At 36.8% G+C, this 27,701-nt stretch overlaps 1 protein-coding gene across 23 annotated transcripts in view; it reads left to right on the top strand.

The window, feature by feature from the left end:
- The window catches only part of THOC2 (THO complex subunit 2), a 104,173-nt gene that overhangs the window by 27,191 nt on the left and 49,281 nt on the right, over positions 1-27,701 (top strand). For all 23 annotated transcript variants that reach the window (XR_011434856.1, XR_011434859.1, XR_011434855.1 and 20 more), the window contains 6 exons: positions 503-636; positions 8,824-8,990; positions 20,048-20,140; positions 22,845-23,000; positions 23,833-24,005; positions 25,241-25,436. Coding sequence is in view for 17 of the 23 variants with exons in the window: in XM_014729159.3 (XP_014584645.1) it covers positions 503-636; positions 8,824-8,990; positions 20,048-20,140; positions 22,845-23,000; positions 23,833-24,005; positions 25,241-25,436 (919 nt within the window). In the remaining 6 variants the exon portion in view is untranslated. The remainder of the gene's footprint in view (positions 1-502; positions 637-8,823; positions 8,991-20,047; positions 20,141-22,844; positions 23,001-23,832; positions 24,006-25,240; positions 25,437-27,701) is intronic.

Genomic DNA, 27,701 nt, shown 5'->3' with positions numbered 1-27,701 from the left:
TAGAAGTTTCTAAAGGAAGTTTGAAGATTTTGTTTCTCGCTCTTAGCATGTCTTCTGTTTTTTCCTTTTAAAAGTAGCGTGTGATTATTGACTCAGCAGTGAACTTTACCTGTGTGAAACCAATGTTAATTTTTTTCCATATTAGAAGTTAAAATAATATTCACTGCTTTTATTATTACTAATAAAATATTTTACAACTATGGCTATCCTCGAGGGTATATTCCTCGTGATGGGAACAGTGGTATGTTATTGTTCCTTGGGATTAGCAGTTTGTTTTCCTTTTGTTACTGGTTTTCCCTGTTTAATTAACATTGGGGTGTCTTTTATGAACCACTGTTATTTTCTCTCCTAAAAGATGCACAAAGAGGTAAACTTTCAACAACTATTCTTATGATTGTTGTATATAAGAGAGGTGGGAAAATTCAATGAGAAAAACACATTACTCTTATGCAAGGTTGTTAATTGAAATTAATTTTATCCCCCTATGATTATCTAATTTCAGTTATAAGCAGCAAAAATTCAATTTGTTAAGAGAAGAGAATGAAGGTTATGCCAAGCTGATTGCTGAATTGGGGCAAGATTTATCTGGAAATATTACAAGTGATTTAATCTTAGAAAATATCAAATCTTTAATAGGTAAGACATATATCTATATATAGTATATGTTATTAAGATAAGTTTTTTGACTGTTGGAGAGTATCCATAAAGACAAAATGAGTGCATTCCCTCCAGGTTTTTTTTTTCAATTAAGAAATGAGAGAATTGTCCAGCTTATATTTTTAAGATTTTATCAGTAGTAATAACATTTGGGATGATATTAGAAATCTTTTTGTCCCTATTACTTGTTTGTTTGTATTAGTTTTTGCTCTCTCTAGTATTTCTATCTTTAATTTTTAAGTATTTCTCAATAAAGAAAATAAGCAAATGTGAAAGTTTAATAAAATCTTCAGTGAACTCTTGAAACGTGGCGATATTTAGTTGTTTTGAACTTGATTTAAAAATCCCTTTACAGGGACTTTGATCCACACCTTATTTTATGTTTACAGCAGTCCGTTAAAGTAAGTGCAGCAGATGTTGTAAAAGTGTAGCAGATAGAAAAGTGTTATTCTACCTACCTTTTAAATAGAGTTTCTTCAGCATTTTTCTTTTTATTTGCATTGAACATTTGGAGGAAATAGGTGGCTTCTATAGAAGGAGGAATGAATGGTAGAAAAATAGGGTAATCATGATTTTTCAAGAAGGAAAGAACTTTTGCTATTATTTGTTAGGTGTTGTGCTATCTTAGGGAAGGTTTTGCAACACCTGGATGTCTTAGGTTTTGAGACCTGTTGGAGAGGTCATATCCCTGCTTCACTGGTTATATTTTAGGAGATGCTTATGTTCAACTTGTTAGTTCTTTCTCTGTTTTTGAAATTTATGTATGACTAAGAGAGAGGAAGTGTCCCAATCCTTATCCCCTTCCTTTAGTGCTATATGTGGTGACCCAGAAAAAACTTGATTTACTATGATCATCTTTGTTTTTGGCTTAGACTTTTGGTGACCAAGAGGTATAGAAAGTAAGGAGCTCAATTTACCCTTTCCTTTGAAGTCAGTCTAGTTCTGGCAGCTGATTTACTCTCTTGGCTACTTCCTCCCATTGTCAATTTAACACCAAGACTGGCAGACCCCCGAGGGCTGCAGGGCTCTTGCTTACCTGCGTGGCAGTGACCCATTTTTTTTCTACTTTATCTCCCCAATCCCCCCTTGTACACAGTTGTATATCTTAGTTGCAGGTCCTTCTAGTTGTGGGACAGTGACCCATTTTTAAAAATCCTCCTGTAGGGTTTCCTTTCTATTCTTTCCAGGGTAGGTAGGCTCCATATTTTTCCTGCAGCATTTTAATGTAGCTTCAGATGCTTGTCCGTACTGCTTTGCCATAGGTTTGTCTTCCTTTGTATCCTGCTATGCACTTTCTTTAGATAGTATTCCCCACATAAAAATTCTGTGCGGTGTAAGCGCCTCACTTGTTTTTGTTTTCAGTTTATCTGCCTATTTGTTGACATATCTTGTCTGTCCTCATTTCTTCTATTTTTTTGTCCTTGTGAGAGGGATTTTCTTGAAGGTGTACTTTTACCCAATTGGGAAAATGTACACTACTTTCTTTTCTTGAACTTTGCCCTCATAGAGGACAGGTTATTTTACTATCTCCGAAGAACAGTGTGGCAAACTCATGACACACATGCATATTCCACGAGTATAAACAATTTGATTTTGTGGGTTAAACCTTATTCTGGTCCATCAAGTGTGCTGTGAAGCATACTAGGCCAGAAGAACTCAATGTCACCTCATCAGTGTAGCCTTCCGTGGCCACCTGCCTCGACACTCCCTAGTAGTCACTATTTTCCCTCTGAGCGCTTATCACCATATAATACACAATGTATTTTGTTCCCCAGCCCCACTTGAACGTAAGCTCCATAAGGACAAGGGGTTTTGTCTAGTTTTCTTTAGTACCTCTAACCTCCGTGCCTGGTACATAGGTGCTGAATAAATAGTTGTTGAAAAATGAATGAATCTTTCCTCCATTCTTGTAAAGTTTATAATGATTCTTAGCCTCTTTTCCCTGACATGGAGGATTTTAGAAAGTTCATCTCCCTGGTTCAGTGTTTGTTTCTCTGTGGCCAGCTGACACCCTTCTTTCCCCCATTGTCTGAGAAAGGAGTTTTTCATTGGCATGAAAATTGAGATTAAGATTTCAATTCCAGTGAGTACTTTTTCAGTGTTAGAATTTATTGGATTTCCCTCTCAGTGCAGACTCCATGCAGGCCTTGTCTCATCTGGCCAGAGAAGTTCACTGACACAGCATCCTGTTTTTCATGGTATGTTTGGATGAGTTTCCCCGTATTTATTTGCATTGTTTTCTCTTTAGGAGCAGTCTCGACAGATAATACCTCATACAAAGCTATCTCAGGTCTGATCTCCTTCACTAGCCATTGGCAGAACTTACATCTAGTTTGGGAGGTATGCATTTGAGATGCACTTACGTTTCAGGGTACTTGGTCTGATCAGGAGAAATCCTATTTATTATCCTTTAATTAAAAGATAGTTACTTGCTCCCTAAAAGATTCTGGCACATCAAAATGTTTATATCCTAAATATAAAAGACACTGTTTATATCCTGTCAGATAGCCTGGGCTTTTTAAGCAGAACCATTATGAGTCTGCATGGTGGTTGTGATCTCGAGACTGACACTAAATTTGAAACACTTACTAAATAGCAATGGATAGTGATTAGTAGCCTCTTGAGTTGCCAAGTCATAGACCCCACAAAAATGATCCCTGCTTCAAGATGGCAAAAAGCATCTTTTAGAAATTAGAGGAAAGGATGTCAGAGATGGACTCCTTTAATTGCTGAACTAAACTATAAGCACTCTGCTCTACTGAATGCCCTTCAACAAAAGTAATAGCTAGGTTTTCTTTCCTTTTCTTCTGTCTAAATTAGTGGTCAGCAAACTTTCTGTAAAGAATTAGAAGTGAATATTTTTTTGCTTTGTGGGCCATATGGTTTTTGTAGAAACTATTGGGCTCTGCCATTGTAGTGGTGGAAGCAGCCGTAGACAATATGTAAATAAATGAGTATGTTTGTGTTCCAGTACAACTTTATTTACAAAAAGTGAGTAGATTTGACCCATAGGCCGTAGTGTGCTGATCATTGCTCTAAATCAAAGTTCTGGCTAAAAATTAGTCATGGAGCTAAGTTACTTGAGTTTAGTTTTGGAGAGTGAAAATGGTTCTTCCAGGTTTTGGCTTTAGTGGTCCAGAATCATTTTGGCCTAGGCTCTAACCCTTTGCTTCTCACCCCAAAGCAGAGCCCTCTTCGCCAAACCTCAGAACCTTCATTTGTCACCTGCTGTCCAAGGTTGTAGATTTGACTGGGGATTGGGAAGGGTAGGGTGAGAGTCTCTGCCCCTTCAGTCTCGCAAATCCCCTTGGTTGCTTGTCAGGTGACCAGAGAAACATTAAAAACAAAATAAAACTCCAAGCCAAATGATTTTATTCTTAGGTAGATTATGGGACATTTAACCCCTTTAAGTACAATATCTTGAGTATAGTTAGTATTTGATCTTTGGACTAGTCTGGATGTAAGGGCCATTCAGCCTAGAAGCATCTTATCATTGTATCAGCTCCCTCCTATCCATTTGAAAGGGAAGCCAGTTGACTGCCTCCTTTACCTAAGTTTTTGCTTTATTGAAGTTTTATACTATAAACTAGTTGTGGAGAAGTTGTTTTTCTCTACTATGAAAAAGAAGACAGTGTTCTCCAGCATGGATTTTTAAAAATATTCTACTTATATTTTGTTAGGTGCATTTCTCTGCATCTTGGTTCTCTGGTTGAGACGTGCGGTTTTTTTTTTGCAAATACTATTTCTTAGGAGTAGTTTAGCATAGGTTTTTATTAGCCTATTTTAGTCTATTTGGGCTGCCATAGCAAAATACGACAGATTGGGTGGCTTATAAAAACAGAAATATATTTCTTACAGTTCTGGAGGCTGGAAGTCCAAGATCAGGGTGCCAACATGGTTGGGTTCTGGTGAAGGCCTTCTGGGTTGCAGACTGCTGACTTCTTGCTGTATCCTCACATGGTGGAAGGGGCAAGGGAACTCTCTCTCTCTTTTTTTAATGTAGTTTATCTGCCTTTTACCTTTTTTTGTTTGTTTTTTTTGTGAGGAAGATTGTCGCTGAGCTAACGTCTGTGCCAGTCCTCCTCTATTTTGTATGTGGGACACTACCACAGCATGACTTGATGAGTGGTGTGTAGATCCACGCCTGGGATCCAAACCTGTGAACCCTGGGCAGCAGAAGCAGAATGCACGAACTCAGTCATTATGCCACTGGGCTGGCCTGGGAGCTCTCTCTTTAAAGTGTGCTTATCTCATTCATGAGAGCTCTGCTCTCAAGACCTAATCACTTGCAAAAGGCCCACCTCCTAATACTATCATACGGGGCACATTAGAATTTCAACATTGTAATTTTGGGGGGAAACACACATTCAGACCATAGCATAGCCTGTTTCTAAAGTAGTTCTAGATGCCGGATCATGTCCTTTTGTTCAAAACATGGTTTTTCTCTGTTTCGGAAGGTCCATTCTGTCAGGAACATAATGATTGAAGCTATCATTCTGTTTTCTTGTCTGCAACGTACAGGCTGGATGTCTCTCCCAGTCATGTTTACAATATTACCTTGGTCTTTTTTTTTCCCCCTAAGAATCTCAATTTGGCCTATTCCTACAATAGCCATTGCCAGTTTAATCGTATTTTTTTGCTGTTAGTTGCAATCACTTGCTCTAATATACTGGCCATCTTGTCTGTCTTTGGTGAAACTTTGGTTACTTTTCAGTGCATTTCTTCAAAGATGTATCATCCAGAAGGTATGAACTCTCCTCAAGGGTAGGGAAGGCATTTTATTAATCTCTGTATCACAAGCACCTGGCACATAATGGTTGGTAGTTATTTAATGTTTATTTAAATGAAGGAATGAATCCATGGCCTTTACGTCCACCATTTCTTTATTTTTCCACTTGTTCCCTTCCAATATGGTTCCCTCTTTGTTCCTCGAAAGGCATTATATGTGTGTATATATTCCTTAATGTAACTGGGGATAGTGGTAGGGAGGTAGGCTTCTCTCTCTCAAGATCACATGACTGCTGATGCTTGGACTGGACAAAAGCCTTTCTAAGATGCTTGAGCACAAGAGTGCCTTTGTTCTGCCACAACTGCCATTAGAAAAAAATTATTTGGACATTTCAAGCTTACTGATTGTTACTGGAGTCTCATTGTATATGAAATAGCTTAACTGTTACTTAAAAAATCTTTAAGGTTTTAAAAATCATTTTCTAAATCCTTGGTTTGGTTACTTTTTCCAACTTATGTAGCAAAGGTCATTCTGATTAATTGGACTAACTTATGGCACCTGAGATGTGTAATAGAATATTCATAAGCCAGTTTTTCTTTTGTGAAAGATTGATACCTGTAATAAATAAAAGTGCATACCTCTTCTAGACTACTGCCTTAAATTGTAGCTGGAAAGAAATTGGTAGGTAGTTGACAGTACGGATTGCTGTTAGAATAGCCTTGATGGAGTAACATAGTTAAGTAAAACATGTCTGTGGTTCACATTGTAACACAGTGAAAATATAAACTTTAAAGCAATGTGAATGAAACAGAACATTTCCATGTGACATATTGCTTGCTGTTCTAGTCCTTATTCACAAGTTTTGTGTATATAGCTTAATGGGTAATTATAAGCCAGCCATTTTTTCAAAATTATATTTAATGTATCTTTTGTCCTCTCTGGTAGAATAGAGTATTATTCATTTTTATTTAGTGATTGAATTTTTGTATTTAGTAAATGTAGGAGCACTTATAAGGTTAAAGAGTTTGCTAGATCTTCTGTAATTGATTGTCAGTGTTACAGTAGTTTGGAGGCATTTTTGTTTTCAGCTTTATTCAGGCATAATTGACATACAATAAACTGCATATTTGAAGTGTACAGTTTGAGTTTTAACATATGTATATACCTGTGAAAACATCACCACAATCTAGATAATGCACATTTCTATCACTCCCTGCTGCCAAATTTCCTCTTGTCCCTTTGTACTTCATCACCCCTTACTCCCTGCTCCCCAGGCAACCACTTATCTGCTTTCTGTCACTATAGATTAGTTTACGTTTTCCAGAATTCTTTTATAAATGGAATCATATACTGAGTATTCTTTTTTTTGTCTGGCTTATTTCATTCAGCATAATTATTTTGTGATTCAGCCACGTTGATGCTTGCATTAATAGTTCTTTATTTGTTATTACTGAGTAGTATTGCATTGTATATGCTACAGTTATATACTCTATGTGCTACAATTTGTTCATTCACATACTGATGGACATTTGAGACTGTCCTATTATAAATGAAACTGCTATGAATCTTTGTATGGACATAGACATTTATTTCTGTTGGGTAAATACTGAGGGATGAAATGGCTGGGTCATATGGTAGTTGTAAGTTTAACTTGTAAGGAAATTGCCAGTTTTACAAAGTAGTTGTACTGTTTTACATTTTCTGTTTCCACCAGCAGCATTTAAAAATTCCAGTTGCTATTTTTGAGTCACTTTTACATTCGTAGGCCATATTTTTGGGGGGTACAGGGAGAGGCAAAAATGTTTAGAAGTTTCCTCCCCAGAACTTTAGGTAAACATCTCTTTGGAGAATTTATGAAAATCTGGAACTCTTTTCCTTAAGACATAATCATTGCATTAGTCCTTTTTTTCCTTAGTATGAAAAATGGTAGAAAACTTTGGATTTGATAAAAAAAAGGAAAGAAATAGTTCTTATATTTGGAGAGTTTAGCTTTCTAAGTGATTGCTAAGATACTGTGAATCAGACATTAGTTTTATGGCATTTAATATAATTAAGTATGGAGTTGTTAGAAGTAACTCTGGAACTCTCTTATAAAATAGGTTATATAAGAATTTTCTTTGAAAAATCCTGTAAGTCATCCATAAGGTGCAGTGTTTAGACCTAACATCTCTCCCTAAGTTCAACACAGTTGTTCTTTTCCTTCAGCCTTAGAAGAAATCAGTGTTTATTTGCTTGGTCCAATGAAGTGGATAGCTTGCATTTAGGGGCTATGTATAGTGAAAAATATGTAATTTAAAATACTAGGATTTCATTCAGTTTGATGGACAAAGCATGTGGGGACTGACATAAACTGAGGTAACAGCAGATTGATAGCTTGTGCTCACTATGGATCATAAGCATACATTTTACTGAGGGGAATGGTGGGTGGAATTGCCTATATTGTTTAAATTATATGTTTCTCTTTTTTTCTGTGTATAAATGGTTGCATTCTCAGAAATTAAATGCACATGATATGATTGCACTATAGTGTTTATAATTATGGTAACAGTTGAAGTTGAATGCAAATAGAGGAAATAGTGTGTTAAGAGTAGGGTGACTGATAGGAATGTGTATTAAATCCATGTCCATCAGCCCTTTTTAGCTTACTTTAGGAGATTAGTAAGGATAAATAGCCATAAGCACTATGCCATATGCAGTACTTCTTTCTTTTCCTTTTCCTGCTCTATCTAGATTGTCTGTTTTCTTTCCTTCTCTCTTTGCTTGTGTTGTCTGTACTCCTTCATTATGTCCCCAACTCCTTGGTATTCTCTCATTTATTTAGTATCAGTAGTATACCCCTTTTCCCTTTAGAATCTTGCCAAAAACCATGAATATAAATCAACAGTACAATTATGTTTTATAGCTTTGTTGTGTATGTAAGATAAACTAAAAAATGATTCTAAAAATGTTGGTCTACTTTCATGAACCTGAACTTTTAATTGTTTATCAATATTTCAAATAGTTCTGCATAAAACATTAAAAAAAAATCCCTTTAGTTGCCTACTCTTGTAAAATGCGTTGTTTGATTTTCATATTTTGCTAAGAATTAAAAATGTGGATGTCTTTCACCAGCCTGAGTAATCAAAAACTGAGACAAGTGTGGCATAGAAGAATGTTTACTTGACTTAGTCGCATAGGTCCTGGCCTCCAGCCCCAGCCCTGTCATTAACTCACTTTGTAATCCTGGGCAGGTCACATTTCTCATCTGTAAAATGTGGGAAGTGGACTTGATCTTAAAAATTATGAAGATTTCCCTCTGGGGCAGGGGAAGCAAACTTGTAAAAAAAGTTGTTTTTAAAAACATTTGTATCTTGTATAAGTTGTCCTTGAAAATTAATGGCTTTACTAAAAATGATGTATAATCACCTTTGAATTTGTGTATATCTCATCTGTTACAGGATGCTTTAATCTGGATCCCAATAGAGTTTTGGATGTCATTTTAGAAGTGTTTGAATGCAGGCCAGAACACGATGACTTCTTTATATCTTTGTTAGAATCTTACATGAGTATGTGTGAACCGCAAACACTGTGTCATATTCTTGGGTTCAAATTCAAGTTTTACCAGGTAAAAAAATATATGTGTATATATGTGTGTGTGTGTGTGTGTGTGTGTGTGTGTGTGTGTGTATGTATGTATAGGTTAATTTCATGATTTTATATGTACACCTTAATTCGAATTTTATTTGTAAAGGTTGGTTTGAGCTTAGCCTTTTTAGCAAAGGCGATAGATAAATAGATAGTTAACAATGCGATGTGATAAGTACTATATTAATAGTATGAGTGATGTGATGTGAAAGTCTAGAGGAAAGTATAATAAATTTTTGCCTTGGGAAAGGTAGAGTCAGGGAAGGCTTGACCGATACAGTGTAACCTGTTTTTAACCTGGTCCTTGAAGGATGAGTAGGAGTTTGTTGAGAGTTGTCTGTGCAGAAGTAACAAATAGTGTGAGAATGAAGACTGGCAGTATGAATGTGCATAACAGATTGGAAGAAGTGGTACATAGTTTGATATGGCTGGATTGTAAGAAGTGGGGAAAAGAGGACAGCAAGTGAAGTTGGAAAGGTGGGTGCACTTTACATTGTCAAGGGCCTTGAATACTGTAAGTTACAATTTTATTGTTCAAGACCATTGGAATTTTTTATGGATGTGAATAAATTCTTAAGGCATATCTCACGTTTTTCAGTTAACCCACTGCAGTAGTTATTTAGCAAATCTATCCCTCTGATTATTTCTCTTTCAATCCATCTTTCATATTATTACTACTGTTACATTCTAAAAGAGATGTAATTCACACAGTGCTCAAAAACCTTTGCCTATGGGATGAAATTCAAACTTCTAAACATGGCAGAAAAGGCTCTTCACAGTCTAGCCCTATTCTTTCTTTCCAGCCTCATCTTTAGTGATTTTTTTCTCAAATCTAATATTCTAGTAATATTAAATTACTAGCCATTTCTTGAACTTAGGTATAGACATTGCTGTGTATAGACTTTTGTTTACATGCAGTTCCTTTAATTGGAAAACTGTTCTTCCCCAACCCTATCACCTGTCTTTTCTTCATCTTGTGAACTCCTGTATATTCTTTTTTTTTTTTTTTGAGGAAGATTAGCCCTGAGCTAACTACTGCCAGTCCTCCTCTTTTTGCTGAGGAAGACTGGCCCTGAGCTAACATCCATGCCCATCTTCCTCTACTTTATACGTGGGACGCCTACCACAGCATGGCTTGCCAAGCGGTGCCATGTCCGCATACGGGATCCGAACCAGTGAACCCCGGGCCGCCGAGAGGCAGAACATGTGAACTTAACCACCGCGCCACCTGGCCGGCCTCTACTGTAGATTCTTTAAGATCAGTGCTACTTGCTCAGAAAAGTCTTGGCTAACACTTCATTCATGCAGAATTAGTCACTTCTTAATCTCTATTCTCATAAAAATTGCACAGACTTCTAGCACTTATCAAATTATATTAGAATAAATTATGTCTATCTCCTTGGCCAGATTGTGAGCCATTTAGGGCAGGGTTTAATGTTTTACTAATTTCTCTGGATTATTTTACTGCTTAGCCCATAGTAAATGCTCACTAATTGTAAATGAGTGATCTATATTTAGGAAGATAACTCTCTTGGTAGCATGGAGGATTTTGATGTAATAAGGCCTCCACTGTCCTTTTCGTGTAGCTTTCCTAATTTGTCTACCTGCCTAGGATACTCAGCTAGTCAAGAAATACTCATTTATTGAGTGTTCATAATATGCTATTGCTTTGCTAGGCACTGAGGATACTCTGGTGAAGATCTATTCCTGTCCTCTGGAGCTCAAGTTTGGGATAGTAAGATGATTTTTTTTAGGATTCTCAGATGATGTACCATCTACTGCCTCTGCTTATCTTTTATTTTCCATTCTCTTGGATGCTCTGGAAGAGAAATCAGAGCAGAACTGAAAAGCATATAGCTTTTTGATACCAAACAAGACACATAGCAGGGTTTTTGGGCAAGAGGACTTCACCTTTGTTAAAAAATTAGTGATGGCAGCTGCTTCTGTTTCTACCAGCAACCAGGGAGTCCACTCTTAGTACAGGGAAAGAGAAGTTCAAGTATTTCATCACATTTTAAGAGGTACCATGATTGCTTTGGATTTAAGAACATGAAGCCAACTGCTGAAGTGACAGGATAGCTCAAATTTAACTTGGGCATGATTAATTAGAATATAGGTTAGGGCTTTGGAGACTGTAGGCTTCAGAGCATATTGCAGTGAATAATGATGACCTGCTGCATAACATCAAATATTGTTAGTTGAATGTGAGTTTTAGAATTAAAGTTTTTTTATATGAAAATATTCCTCATAATGGTAACACCTTTTGAGCTGAATTAAAATATCCCTGGGGGGTTGACAACGTTGGAACAGTCCTTTTTTTCGTGGATAATGGACCTTTTTCTTATATAAGAAATATCCGACCATGAAACATTTGATTTAGAAATAACCTATTATCGGAAAGAGTAACTCTCATATTGCTTTGTGTAACACCATTCCCTTGTTTATACTGCCTGAGCTATCTTGTTGTGAGAATCTGCAGTCTTAAGGACCACTGAAGGCAGGGGAAGAAATCTCAGAGATTTTAGATAACTTGTGGTCTGAAAGGTAAAGTAAGGAAAGCCATGAAAATCAAGAACTGCTTAGGGGATGTAACCCTGGGAACTGGCTCCTGGGCATGTATAGTCACTCTCTGTTGGTCCCTTGTCTTACTCCACCCTCCCCTCTTCCTATCACTTCTCAAAAATGTTCACTCCTTCTGCCCATAACCCTTATTTTCACTAATTGTGAATTATTTGGATTAAGAGGCTTCTTTTTTTTTTTCTCTTAATGCTAGGACTTCTAGACAAAGCTAATTATTTCTGCTGTGAAATCAGTCGGAGTGATTTTATTCTAGTTTCAACCTGTGACCAGCTATACAGGATGTTTTGATTTGGAAGGGTGGTAGGGGATGTACGATTTAGAGCACATGACCATTTTGGAAAATTGGGCAGGCACATCTGCTTAATTCCCCTAACAGAGATTGCTGCCATAGAGGGTTTAGGGACACTGTGAGAGTTAGCACAAAGAACACGAAGAAAGGAGTACTAGAAAGTGTGAGGGTACCAAAAGACAGACAAACTTCGTTGGGGTTGTCTCGCCACAGGAAAGAGGAAAGAGGTGATGACTCTCACCCGTATCACAGCCCCTTGATTTCTGGATTCAGAACACAGTAATAGTAGTAGTAATAGTGGTACCATAGTTAGGCACTATTACAACCTACATTCATTCATTTAAGAAATATTGATTTTGAGTATCTCTTACGTGCCAGGTCATGTTCTAGGTTCTGGGGCTACATCTGTAAACAAATTTGTGATGCTTACATTCTAAGTAAATTATATGGTATGTTAGAAGATGATCAATGAGATGGGGCAAAAAAAAATTTAGAGCAGGATAAGGAAGATTGGGAGTGCTGGAATGGTAGGTTACAATTTCAAATAGAATAGTGAGAGTAGACCTCACTGAAAAGGTGAGATTTAAGCAAAGAAATGGAGGATGTGAGGGTGTAAACTGCAGATATCTGGGGAAGAGCCGCTAGGCAAAGAGAGCAGCCAATGCAAAGGCCTTAAGGGTGTGAGCATGCCTAATGTGTTGAAGAACAGCAAGGAGATCACTGTGGCTGGATCAGAGTGATTGAGCGGGCGATTGGTAGGAGATGAGGTCAAAGATGAGGGACCAGATCATACAGTACTAGTGAAAGGTTTTTGACTTTGATGCTGGGTGAAGCCAGTGAAGAGTTTTGAGTAGGAAAGTAATGTGATCTGAGATAGTTTTTTCATTTTGTTTCTCTTTTACTTGTTCATTTTATTATGAACATTTTTAAACACATAGGAAAGAATGAATAGTGTAATGAATAAATACCCATAACCCTCTCACCTAGAAGTAAGTTTATTAACATGTTGGTATACTTTTTTGGAAATATTAATTTATATTACAGATATCATGAACATTTACTCCTAGATACATTAGTTTGTACTTTTTAAAAGTAAGGACATTTTTCTATATAACCATGATACCAATTTCATACCTAACTGGATTGCTATCATACAGTAAACTCAGAACATACTCAGATTTCCCAAATTGTCCCCCAAATGCATTTTACAACTGGTTTGTTCAAGTGATGATTCAATCAAAGACCACATATTATATTTGATTGTTAGGATACTTCAGTCTCTTTTAATTTAGAATAGTGTCCCCCGCTTCCTTTAAAGGCATTGACTTATTAAAGAGACCATTACCATAGAAGACTCCACCTTTTGGATTTAACTATTTTTTCTTGCTTGGTTTAATTTGTTCTTTGTCCTGTCTTTCTTATATACTTGGAGTTAGGCATAAAAGCTTGACTATGTTCAGGTAAAATATTTAATGGCAAAAATATTTCATTGATTGTGCTATATGTTTCATATTGCAAAACATCGAATGTCTGTCTGACTTTTAATGTTCCAGTAAGTTGATGACAGTTTAATTACTCCAGTATACGGTGACATTTTTTCTCTTGTCAATAGCAGGTTATCTGCAGGTTGATACTTTGGCACCATGTGAATATCCAGTTTTTCATCAACATTACAGAAAGTTGTTTAGAATATGTGAATGATTCTTTCCTGAGACAGTTATTTCCTTAGGGGTTCTGAGTTGTTGACTTACTAATTTTATCATACCTTCTACATTTATTAGCCATCATCCTTCTATAACTAGCAGTTGTCCCTTACTAACTTGGGTTGTTTGGTTACCCTGAAATACAGTTCCTACTGGAAAGGCAGGACAAATGCTTTAGTTTTTTTTCCCCCATTAATTACTAGCTATCAGAGTGAGGAGTCTTTTTTCGCCACCCCTAATGGTGACGTGAATGGTGTGTGTGTGTGTGAGAGAGAGAGAAGAGAGGCAAAAAGAGAGAGTGTGCATGTGCTTTTTGACTTAGGTTTTCAAAGAATTAGTATGGTTATGATAGCAGTGGAAGTTGATGAGATTCTGCATATATTTTGAAACTGGAACCAATAGTATTTGCTGATGGATTAGAGACAGAGTGTGAGAAAGTAGAGTTAAGGACTATCCTAATGTAGTTTTTGGGCCGAGCAGCTAAAAAGATGGTGTTATCATCAACTGAAGGTAAGAGTGTTGGGGGTAGGAATCAGGAATTCAGTTTTGGACATATTAAGTTTGAGATGTCTGTTAGATATCCAAGTGGAGATGTGGAGTGAATAACTGGATGTGTGGATCTGGTGTTTGTGAGAAAGGACTGGGCTAGAAATAGAAATGTGGATGTCAGAAGCACATAGATGATATTTAAAGTTGTGATAGTAGATATATCACCAAGAGTTGGATATAGAGAGACAAGAGAAGAGAACCAAGGACTGAGGGGGCACTCTAATGTTAAAGGATTGGGAGAAGAGGAAGAACAAGCAAAGGAGGTATAAATGGATCATATAATGTTAGAGGAAAACAAAGAGAATATAGCATCTTGAAAGCTAAATGGAAGAAGGAATGATCAACTCTGTTAAATGCCTCTGATAGGTCATTTAAGATGAGAACTAAAAATCAATCAGTGAATTTAGCAGGGAGGTCAAAACTAGCCATTTTGGTGGAGCTGGAGTCATGTTAAGAGAGAATGGGGAGAATGGAATTGGAGACAGTGAGAATAGACAACTATAAAGGAGTTGCTACAAAGAGGCACAGACAAATGGGGTGGTAGTTGGCAGGGAGGAGAAGTGAGCTCAAGAGAGATTTTTTCTTTGAAGGTGGGAGAGTAAATACATTTATATGCTAATGGAAGTGAGTAGAAAGGAGGAAAATTGGTGATGTAGGAGAGAAAGAAGAGAATTATTGGAGTAGTGTTCATGAGTAGGATAGAGAGAATGGAGTTTATGGCATAAGTGTATGGATTGACTTTAGGAACATAGAGAGTTCATCTATAATAATAGATGGAAAGACAGCGTATGCAGGTACAGTTGTTGGTAGGTGGATAGATGTGATGGTGATAGTTTGTAGAAGTCCTGTTGATTGCTCCAGTTTTCTCACTGATAGAGAAAGCAAAGTCATCAACTGAGAGAGAGGATGAGAGAGGAGGTATTAGAGGTTAGGAGAGAAGGTAGAAAATAATTGTGTAGGAGAGCAGGAGAGTGAATGGACAAGAGAAATAGAGTATGATTGGCTAGCAGCGTTAAGGACCCACTTGAGGGTGGATATGTGAAATTGGAGTTTTGGAGGGGTTGTAGCTATTGGTTATATTGAAGTTTAGGGAGTGAATGATTGAGATAGGGTAGAGGAGATCTTTGGAAGAGAGGAGTTCAAGGAACTGAGAGGCCAGCATGATGGAAGTATCACTTACATGTATATGAAAATCACCAAAAATTAAGAAAGGAATAGAATCAGAGAAAGTGACAGTGAATCAGAAGCTAAGACCATTGCTAAATGAAGGACAGTGACCCAGGGGTCCATAGATGGCAACAATAGGACATCAATGAAAATGGCAAAGTAGGGAACTCCAGAGCTTTTCTCCCCTCTGTAAAAGCAACTAATGAACTGGCAAAAATTGTCAGTCAACTTTTACACAACTCTGGAATTTAGTAAAAAAAAAAAACAAAAACATAACAACAACCAAGGAAAGGCCTGTTAAAGAAAGAAGCTGCTGCTTTAGGGTTAGAGAGCACTGTGACAATTTAAATTGCCTGCCTTCTATCCCGCACACCCAGATTGATAGTAGCTGTGAAGATAGAAGCCTGCCCTCCTAGTGCAGATTGCTAATGCCAGAGGATACAAAGAATTGTTCTCAAAGAATCGTGGGTCTTGGTCTGTCTGGCTGCTCTCTGAAGGATTGGCACAAGGGCCTGTCTTTGTTTTGCCTGACTGAGAGCATCCCCAGGGCTGGGGCAGCTTTTCCCAAAAGCGTCGCAAGGCACTACTGTTGGCTTTAGGATCCAGGAGCAAGAGACAACAGCTGCATAAGCAATAGAGAGACTGAAGGCCTGGGAAGGAAGAAGTTGATAAGGAGATATGCAAGGGAATGAGAGCTTTTATAAAGCCCCTGTGTATACTAGGGAATGGGGGGGTGGGGAGGGCCATGCACGTGCCCAGAACTGGATGCATGCTCAGAAAAAGGCTGAGAAGACCCTAAGCTATTTTCTCTGGCTGGCGTTTAGACTGCACAAACAGTAAGTAAAGACTAAGGCAGAATCGTAAATGGCCTGGCCAAGTGTTCAGGAGTACCCTAATACACAGCCATTGTGCAAAGACTGGGAGAGTATTTTTTTCTTTTTTCTTTCTCTCTCTCTCTTTATTTTTGGCTTTAGGCCTTTAAGAAAACTCAAAACACTAGCTGACCACTAAGCTAACAGAACACAGATTTCAGTGGCCACATATGACAATAATACAGACTTTGCAAAAGGAGTTTAGAAAAGTCACTAAACAAGCAGAACAATAACCCACAATAAGCAGCATCAACAAACTCCAGAGAGGGGACAGAATCTGATTTTCACAGTTGCCACATAATATTCAAAATGTCCAGTTTTCAACAAGAAATAATGAGATATGCAAAGAAAAGTATGGCTCACTCACAAGGAAAAAAAGATTAATAGAAACTGTCCCTGAGGAAGCCCAGGAAATGGATTTACTGGATAAATAATTTAAATCAGCATTCTTAAATACCCTAATGATCTGTAGGAAACCATGGGCAAAGAACTAAAGGAAACCAAGAAAGCACTGTCTCACCAGAGAATATCAATGAAGAAATAGAAATTATAAAAAAGGAACCAAGCAAATCCTGGAGTCAAAAAGTATGATAAGTGAAATGAAAAATTCACTAGAAGGGTGTAACAGCAGATTTGAGAAGGTTTGAGAAACAATCAGCCGACTTGATAAGTCAATTTAACTTATCCAGTCTGATGAGCAGGAAGAGAAAAGAATGGAGAAAAATGAGCAGAGCCTGTGAGGACTTGTAGGACACCATCAAGTGTACCAATATGTGCATTATGGAGTCCCAGAGGCAGAGGAGAGAGAGAAAGGGACAAAAACCATATTTGAAAAAATAATGGTTGAAAACTTACCAAATTTGATGAAAGATATGAATCTCCGCATCTAAGAAGCTCCACGAATACCTAACAGGATAAACTCAAAGAGATCCACACTAAGACACATTATAATCAAGTTGTTAAAAGCCAAAGACAGACTCTTGAAAGCAGCAAAATAGATGTGACCCATTGCATACAAGAAATCCTCAATAAGATTAACAACTGGGTTTTCATCAGAAGGCAGTGGGATGGCATATATAAAGTGCTGAAAGAATAAAACTGCCGACCAAGAATTCTGTATCCAACAAAACTATCCTTCAAAAAATGAGAGATTATGACATTGAGATAAACAAAAGCTGGAGGAGTTTGTCGCTAGTTGACCTGCCCTACAAAAAATGCTAAAGGGAGTCCTTCAGGCTGAAGTGAAAGGACACTAGACAGGAACTTGAAGCCATATGAAGAAGTAAAGAACACTGGTAAAGATAACTACATAGGTAAATATAAAAGCCAGTGTTACTGTATATTTTGGTTTGTGGCTCCTCCTTTTTTCCTATATGATTTAAAAGGCAAAGGAATAAAACAATTACAAATCTAATTGGCACACAACGTGTAACAATATAGATTGGGGAGGGATAGAGATGTATAGGTGTAGAGTTTTTGTATACTATTGAAGCTAAGTTGGTATTCAAACTAGGTTATTATGAGTTTAAAATGTTAATTGTAATACCCAATATAGCCGCTAAGAAAATAACTACAATATAAACAGGACAAGAGAAGGGAATCAAAATGGTTCACTACAAAATAATCAAACACAAAAGAAGTCAGTAATAGAGGAAATGAGGAACAAAAGATAAGACATAGAAAGCAAAAGAAAAATGGCAGAAGTCCTTCCTTGTTAGTGATTAAGTGTAAATGGATTAAACTTTGTAATTAAAAGGCAGAGTTTGGCAGAATGTATGAAAAAAAGCATGACTATATGCTATCTATAAGAGACTCACTTTAGATCCAGAGGTACAAATAAGTTCAAAGTGAAAGTATGGAAATAGATATCCCATACAAACAGTTTCCAGGAGAGAGCTGGGGTGGCTATGCTAATATCAGACAAAATAGACTTTAAGACAGAAATTTTTACAGTAGACAGCGAAGGGCATTATATGTTGATAAAAGGGTCAACCCATCAAAATGCAACAGTTATAAACATAGTCACCAAACAGAGCCTCAAAAAATATGAAGCAAACAATAGAATTGAAGGGAGAAATAAGACTGTTCCATAATAATTGTTGGATGTTTCCATACCCCACTCTGATTAATGGATAGAACAACTAGACAAAAGATCAATAAGGAAATCGAGACTTGAATAACACTATAAACCAATTACACTTAACAGACATATATAGAACACTTCACCCAATAATAGTAGATTACACATTCTTCTCAAGTACACATGGAACATTCTCTAGGATAGACCCTATCTTGGGCCACAAAAAAGTGGCAATAAATTTAAAACATTGAAATTATACAAAATATCTTCTTTGCCCACAGTGGAATGAAACTAGATCACAGCAATAGTGAGGGATGGTGAGTGATAGGAAATTCAGAGCTGGGTGAGCTTTAGGGAGGGTAGAGGGAGAAAAGTCTGGAAACACCAATAAAAGGCAAAGATGACTTGTAGCCCACTTCTAGGCCTAGTATTGTGTGGGGTCTGGGGAAGGGAGCCAGCGCTTGACGGGGTTACAGTGGGAGTGGTATTCCTAGGGAGTGCTAGGCTTTGTTCAAGCATGAAGGTGAAGGGAACATTTAGAAGAGAGATTCAGGATATAGGGTATTTTCCTGAGGATGGATCATGAATTCTAGAGGATTCCATGGAAGTTTTTTAAGAATGTGGAAAGATGAGATAGGACAGAACAGGGATTGTGCAGAGCAGTATAAGGCTTAGAGTATGGGAGTTGACGTTTGGCCTGGGTGTTGGGGGCTTCTTGTGGTGACTCATTTAAACAAAGAAAATGGGAATAATGAGAGTATTCCTGGTTGATTCAAGTCAGGTAGTGAGCTTTTGTGAATTTGTGCTGAAACCCTGACCACCATTTGTTATTATGGGAAAATGTTTTGATACTAAATAACCATTTATAAGCATTTAGAATTAAACTATTAAGTTGAAAACTTCTCTTAAAAAATGACAGTGAAATATGCCTTCTTTATATGATATCTGTTACTTTGGTTAGCTTCATATGTTATGTGAATAACATCTATCACAATTGTGGGGGAAGCCTTACTTACAAAGATCTCATTTTCACTGTTGAGTCGGAGCAGAACATAATGTATTGTCACTGCTTGCTTTTTATTTGCATTTGGTCATTTAGTAATTGCCAGTTGTTCTCACTTTACTTTTCCATTCTGGCCCCAAACAGTTTAAAAATTAGGGAAAAGTCTTCTTGATAGATAGCATTCAAAGATCTTTCTGTTTTGTGTAGACTCTGAAGGATTGACCTGGAATTGGCCATTCTGTATTTTAAGTTGTTGATTTCTCTATGTGTAATATGTATAGACATCTGTTTCGAAGGGCAGATCAGTTCACAAGCAGATATACTTAGCACAGAACCCAAGAAATAATAGGGAGAAAAGTGTAAAGCAGACACAGATGATTCTGCACTTCCAAATTTGTCAGTCTTATCTATCTGCATCTCCACTAAGAACTACTGGAAAAAGCAAGTTAAGAAAATACATATATAAACAGAAACCCGAACTAAATACTATGCAATATAAAACCTCTTATTTGATTCAGTTTTTATATTTTATTTGAATATTAGCATGCATTGTAAAATGTGTTCATTTTTGCAACTGCTTTCCTTGTGCTCATCAAAAGATATTCCAGTGTGAAAGAGTATATTGACATAATTGTTTTTGTTTTGAATTCAGATGTTATTTATGATCAGGAAGAGCAACGAAGCTTCTTGTTGACCTAGAGTTATTTAATCTAATTGTTCTTAATTATTGGTAGGTAAAGGATATGATTTTGTACTTTATGCACTAAATAGAAACTTTTCTTTTGTTTTTCAAGGAACCAAATGGAGAGACTCCTTCATCTTTATACAGAGTTGCAGCAGTACTTCTACAATTTAATCTTATTGATTTAGATGATCTTTATGTGCATGTAAGTCAAGTGGGCTGCTAAGAATATTTGCTTGTCCATCCCAGGGCTGGGGGAGAGGAGTAGGCAGCCATATAGCACTCCAAGGTTGGTCCTAGGCTCTCAAGTCTTAATTTTTGAAGCTCTAATGCATTATTGCTTTGTGTTTACTTTATAAAGTGAATGAATTTAATTCTTTGACAAATTATGAAAATCAGATACCTTTTGTGTTGCTGTTACAGGGTTTAAGGTTGGATGTGAAGTTAAAGTTCTTAATCGTCATCAAGGCGTATCTCATGGGGAGAGAAGTCAAATTCTAACCAATGTGGTTTCAGACTTCTCTATTATACACAAATTATGAGAAATATGGGAGTACCTAGATACTTCTTCCTTCTCCCCAAAATGCTATCTTTAGGTATTCAGGATGAATGGAGAATTCTTCATATATATATTTTTTAAATAGTTTTTCTTGTGTTTTTACTGGGTAATAAATGACTAGTATTGTGCTTTCATTGCTGGGTCCAGGATTTAGAAGAGTGTGCATGTGATTGTGATTGATGACCTCTAGTTTAGCAACAGTTTAGCCTGTCAGTTTGAAAAAACTTGATTTGTAGTATAGAGATTCCTGTTTTATTAAGTTGTGCATTAAGATATGTATGAACTTAAATCAAACCTGTCCAAAGCTGACATTATCTTCACTGCCTTTGAAATCACTTTCTAACTTCCTTGCCTATCATTATGTATTGTGGTTACAGAGTTGAATAAAACTTGATCTCTACCTTGGAAGCAGTCATAGTCTAGCAAGGGAGAAAACATTTTGCATTGTATAATAAGTACTATATTTGAGGTATTTACAAAGTACTGTGGGGACTCACAATAGATAGTGACCATCTCCGTCTGTGGGGCTTTTGGAAGGCTTTACCAAACTAGTGATGTTGAACTGCGATCTTGATAGATGAGTAGGTATTGGCCAGGCTTAAAAGGTGGGAAGCTTTGTGGGTAGAATTAACTGAGTATAAAGGCAGGAAGTTTGAAAGGGCTTCATTATCACTTTAGGGGAACATCAGGAGCTTAGGGTGGTTTGCAGGGGAGATGAAGGTGGATTAGTAGGTTGGGGCTAGACTGTGAAGGGCCCTAGGTGCCATAGTAATAAGTTTGAATTTTTTTCTTGTTGGGAGTAGGAAACCATTCAAGATTTAGAGAAGTCATGTACAAACTGAGAACATGGAAAATTGGTCAGAAAAAGGAGAATTTGAAGACATAGGTATGAGTTTATAGGCAAGTGTAGACTGGCAGGACAAATGGAAATTACAAAAATAATGATAGATTTATTACTGATATGTTTGAGTTTAACAATAAATGCAAGTGGAATAGTGTTCTATTAGGGTGACAAAGATTTTCAGACAGGATTAAAAACCAGTTTACATGAGACTTCTAAAACCTAAGGATGAAGAAAGGTTGAAAGCAAAAGAGTGGGAAAATATATTAGGGAAATAATCGTTTTTAGACAAAATAGACTTTTTGGCAAAAACAGAGTCACTTCATAATAATAAAGTTGTGTTCACTACGGAGATCTAACAGTTATGACTTTATATGTAACTTTATATGTGTGTTCTCAAAATACACAAAACTAGAAATTGAGAGAACTATAAGAAGGTCTCCCATTATAATGGCAGGTTTTAGAGGCAATTGGAGAGTCTAGGTAAAAGATGAGGACCTATGGCAGATAAATAAGAAAAAGCAATAAAAATGGGTTTAGTTGCCAGTGGAGATCTTAAAGAATGAGAAAAAGTCTTGCTTACCTCCTTGCACCAGTCCGTAGTGACTTTTCTTTTGCCTCCCTTTTTAACTAATGGGATGAAGTCTACAATATGTAGTTTAATATTTCACTGTTTTCTTTTATTGTTTACTGATTATTTACTTTGCATTAGATTTAGCTGCTGAAATAGTTTATGCATTTCTAGGAGCAGGAACACTTCTCTTATAGCTCACAATAGTGCCTAGCAGGAACCACTAAATATGATTTGTTGGCTGTATTTTTCTTTGTGTCTGGGTTGTTTTATGAAATGTCGACATTAACCATCTTCCACTCATACAGGATGACTGTACTTGAGATACCTGATCCTTTTTCATTAATGGAGGGTTGACTATACGCATATTACTTTCTTTTTGTAATAGGCTAGAAACTAGTTTGTGACTTAAGTCAAATAGGTATCTAGAAAATGAAAAGTAAGATGTCCAGTTATTCATAATTTTTCTACTTGAGATTTTTCATTTAGAGGAATCAAATTTACTCATTAATGTAATTCATTAGCTCACCTCTCCCAGATTGGATCCAAATGTAGTACTTTATTTAATTTGGAGTTTGGCCTTTAAAGGGGAAATCTGTGATATTTTTAATGGAACGGGTATGCATTTTCTTGGGTAAACGGATTCACAGGTAAGCGTCACTGTGGTAGAATATTAATTGAGGATCTCTAACAGACAGAACACCTGAAGCTTTGAACTGCTACCAGATTTTAAAAGGTGTACAAAATTCAGATACTTAACCCTGTCAGATTATAAGAAAATAATGAAGAGAAACTTACTTAGAAGGCGAATCATGGTCATAAATAGGCTAGGCTTCTTATTTACAGTTCTGTCAATTGAGAGTAGATAGTGTTTGCTTTTTATATGTACATATAGTTAGTATTAGCTGTTTCATGAAATTTTAATGAACCATTTTTAGCTTCTTCCAGCTGATAACTGCATTATGGATGAACACAAACGAGAAATTGTGGAAGCTAAACAAATTGTTAGAAAACTTACAATGGTTGTATTGTCTTCTGAAAAAATCGATGAGCGAGAGAAAGAAAAGGAAAAAGAAGAGGAGAAAGTAGAGAAGGTATATAGTTCATTCTAGTAAAATTAACATTGTCTTCTGGATTTAGAATTATGAAATTTAACTTGTAATAGTTAATCGACTTATGGAAAAATAATTTTTTAATTTTGATTGTGGTGAAACCTGGTTTTTGAAATAGTAATTTGCAAAGGTTTGTTTTTTTTTTTAAAGATTTTATTTTTCCTTTTCTCCCCAAAGCCCCCTGGTACATAGTTGTATATATTTTTTTAGTTGTGGGTCCTTCTAGTTGTGGCATGTGGGATGCTGCCTCAGCATGGCTTGATGAGCGGTGCCATGTCCTCGCCCAGGATCCGAACCAGCGAAATCCTGGGCCCCCGAAGTGGAGGGTGGGAACCTAACCACTCAGCCACAGGACTGGCACCGGTGGTTTTGTTTGTAATCTGATTGACCCCTTCCCAAAAGAGGCTGCCATGTTTTTTTCTTATATAAATTTCAAAATATATTCTAAGTAGAATCGCAAATGTATTGACTGTATTTGTGATTTGTGTATTAATCTCCCTCAGGTCCTAAAGAGATTCTCAAAGATGAATGAATTCTAGTTCCCTGTGGCACAATAAAACATTAAATAGAATTTAACTTAATTCCAAGTCTGCAAGCTGTCATGCTGTGTCTGCTACATGAAAAAACCTATCCTGTTGATTTTTTCAATAGGTGAAAAACTTGATTGTACTTTCAGGAAAATACCATTGCATTTCTTATGAATGTTGCTGACATACATGGTTGTGTTATTTAGCTCAACTTTTTAAATGAAAAAATATTAAGATTTATTGGTGTCTGTATTCTGAGTATTTTTGCTGTAATTGTTGATTTTTAGCCACCTGACAACCAAAAACTTGGTTTGTTGGAAGCCTTGTTAAAGATTGGTGATTGGCAGCATGCACAGAACATTATGGATCAGATGCCTCCGTACTATGCAGCTTCACATAAGCTAATAGCCCTTGCTATCTGCAAGCTCATTCACATAACTATTGAGCCTCTCTATCGAAGGTATGTTACTGTATGCTTTACTAATCACTGAGGTAGAAATAGTTTGGGACTACAAAAAAATTTGCATATTTATCTTGTCTCCTCAAACAAAGCATGTATTTTAGTATGTTTTGTCAGAGGATAAGAACTATTCACAGAGTGTATCAGTCTGATATTAACCAGTGACTTGTCTCCTAATGTCTAGGCCAGGTATTGCAGAATGTGTGCTCAGTGTAGTCTAAAAACTATAGGTTAGACTTCTGGGTTGGGTTTCCTCCATTGAGAGTGAAAACTCCATTCTTTTGTTTTTGACTTTTCCTCTTCTCTTAGAGGGCAGAGAATACTTAAGGGTTTTACTTAGTTTTCCTCTATCCCGGGTTGAATGGCTCTGGGTGAGGACATTGCCTCTCTGCTTGCCTTATCTTTCCTGGCATATAGGCTGCTCTTCTGGAAATTGCTAGTGCAGCCTCTCCCATCATCCTTAGTTACTGTGTCGACTAGTCCTCTAGCCCTCAGCCTACTTGCAGGATATTTAGGAGCAACATTGGCAGCAGCTCTGGCTTCAGCCCCACAGATCAGAGCCTGCCTCAAAAGCCCCAGCCTTATGACTCATGCTTAGGTGACTTGTCCTGGCTGCTGCCTTCAGTGCCACCTGGGCTGTGGACCATGAAAGCTTCTTCTCAGAGAGTGACCCCTGTGACTCCACAGTGGGACACCTGTTCAGCAGGTAAACACTCTGGGTATGCTGCCCTTTTTAGTGTGACACCCTCTTTCATTATGCTGCTCACCTTCCCTACCACCACCTACCTCATACTCAGTCTAGGTAGTGGAACCCAGATTGAGAAATATTTATTGACTTGAATCAGCATTGTTATATCCATATTTTTCTGTTTCATCTTCCAGCATCTCTGAGGTTCATTCATTGTTCCCCATTTCCATATCTAAATTCCTGATACTGGTTAAGTTTAACTAAAAACAAATTTATATGATGTATGTTAAATGTTAGTTGTAATCTGCATTTCTATGATTTCCTTTTCTCGTGCAGTTAACTTGAAACATTTTCCTCTGAGCTCTGATCTTTTTCAAATGAGTATTGTTTTTGTCTTTTTCTATCAGTTAAATTATCTGGCATAATAAAGTTACAGAATTGAAATATAGAAAGCAAATATGAGCAAAAAAATTTCACTTACTGATTAATATGACTGTGTTAAAATGAAGTATTGTAGAGTATACATATAAATTTTGCTTCTTTTTAGAGTTGGCGTTCCTAAAGGTGCTAAAGGCTCACCTGTTAATGCTTTGCAAAATAAGAGAGCACCAAAACAAGCAGAGAGCTTTGAAGATTTGAGGAGAGACGTTTTCAATATGTTCTGTTACCTTGGTCCTCACCTTTCTCACGATCCCATTTTATTCGCAAAAGTGGTGCGCATAGGCAAGTCATTTATGAAGGAGGTTAGTAAGATTTTTTTTCTTCCAAGCAGAAAGCTACATTTTGGAATGAAAATGTTCTGAGTATACGTGGCAGATCTTCCTCAGCCAAAAAAAAAAAAGTTCTGAGTATATTTATGTGAAATGTATCTCTAGAAATAAAAAGAAAGTGAACTTAAGAAAAGGTTATGTTAAAAAAAAAAAAAAAAAGGTTATGTTGAGTAAAGTTTGGGGAAAGTCCATTGTGTCCTAATCAGTTATTTTTATTAGTTAAGTCCCACACATAGGAAAATATGCTTTGGACAAGTGATTGTTTTTGAATTCTGATAATTAGTGGTTAACTCAGTGTTCTTTTCCCCCTCTTTTCCTGACTGCAATTTTGAATCATTGCCGTTATTTGTATGAAGTCCCTTCAACTTCAGACTGTTGAGGATCTATTTTTTAAATTTTTTTAGTAAACTTTTTATTGAAATAAAACACACATACAGAAAGTACACAAATCATAATTGTACAGCTCAATGACTTTTTCCAAACTAAACACACGTTTCCACCACCCAGATCAAGAAATAGAACAGTACCAGCACCCCAGAGTTTCCCTTGTACTCTCCCCTGGTCACTACCCCAAGGGTAACCATTTATGCTGTTTTTTTGGTTTTTAACATCAGCTTTGAGTTATAGTTTACATATAGTAAATTTCACTGATTTTAAGTGTACAATTTGATGAGTTTTGACAATTGTATACAGTTGTGTGTTCACTACCACAGTCATGATATAGAAGATTTTCATCACCCCAGAAAGTTCTGTCTTGCCCCTTTGCCATCAGTTCCCTCCCTTCATTGCTGGTTGCTGGCAACCACTGAAAGGCTTTCTGTCATTATAGTTTTGCTTTTCCTAGAATGTCGTATAAATGGAATTGTATAGAATGTACTCTTTTCTGTCTGGTTTCTTCCACTTAATGCTTTGGAGATGATCCAATTTGTTGCACATGTCAGTAGTTCCTTTATTGCTCACTAATATTTCATTTTATAGAATACCAGAGTTTATCCATTCACCAGTTGGTGGGCATTTGGGTTGTTTGTAGTTGGGAGCTATGATAAATAAAGCTGCTATGAATATTCTTGTACAGGTCTTGGGCGGGAGGGGGGGGCATATGTTTTTGTTTCCCCAGGAATGGGATTGCTGGGCCACATGGGTAAGTGTATGTTTAACTTTTTGCCGAGCTGTTCCAACATGTGTGTACCATTTTGCATTCTTGGAAGCAGTGTTTGTGACTTCCACTTGTTCCATATCCTCATCAACATTTGGTATTGTCGGTCTTTTAAATTTTAGTCATCCTAATGGGTGTGTAGTAGTATCTGTTGTGCTTTTAATTTATGTTTCCCTGATGGTCAGTTATGTTGAGCATCTTTTCGTGTCCTTATTTGCCATTTGTGTTCATCTTTGTCGAAATGTCTATTCAAAACTCGTGCCCATTTTTAATTGGGTTGTTTGTCTTCTATTATTATTTCTCAGTCTGCCTTTTCATTTTGTTGCCTGTCTTTTGAAAAGCAAAAATTTAAAATTTTGATTAATTCCACGTTAGTAGTACTTTTCTTTTATGGTTTGCTCTTTGTGTTCTAAGAGATCTTTGCCTAACCCAAGGTCTTAAAGCGGAAAAGAACACACAGTTTCTTTTCAATTGTAAAACAAGGCAACCAAAAGAATTTAGAAATTGTTACAAATACAAATGCAGTTTTCTCCAGTGTTTGATGATTGCATCTAATTTTAATTTTTGGCAACAGTAATTAACTGCATAGAAAATTTAATAGCTGTTGTAGATTAATCCCTTGACACCTGAAATATTTGACTAGGCTTTTAACACTTAGCTGGTAGATTATTTTTTTTAATGCTCACAAATTTATGTTGTGTAAAGGTACTCTAAAGAAATTTACCAAGTAGTATATTACTATACAGTCATGTGTCACTTAACAATGGGGATGCATTGTGAGAAATGCATTGTTAGGCAATTTTGTCATTGTGTGAACATCATAGATTGTACTTACACAAGCCTGGATGGTATAGCCGAGTACACATCTAGGCTATATGGTCCTAGGCTATAAACCTGTACAGCATGTTACTGTACTGAATACTGTAGGCAGTTGTAACACATTGGTAAGTGTTTTTGTATTTAAACATATCTCAACATAGAAAAGGTGCAGTAGGGGCCAGCCCGGTGACGCAGTACTTAAGTTCGCACCTTCTGCTTCTTGGTGGCCTGGGGTTCGCCGGTTTGGATCCCGGGTGCAGACA

The sequence above is a fragment of the Equus caballus genome, chromosome X (assembly GCF_041296265.1).
Source record: "Equus caballus isolate H_3958 breed thoroughbred chromosome X, TB-T2T, whole genome shotgun sequence".
Classification (NCBI taxonomy): domain Eukaryota; kingdom Metazoa; phylum Chordata; class Mammalia; order Perissodactyla; family Equidae; genus Equus; species Equus caballus.
The sequence above is the reverse complement of the archived record's forward strand: the minus strand, read 5'-3'. Positions and strand labels throughout refer to the sequence as shown.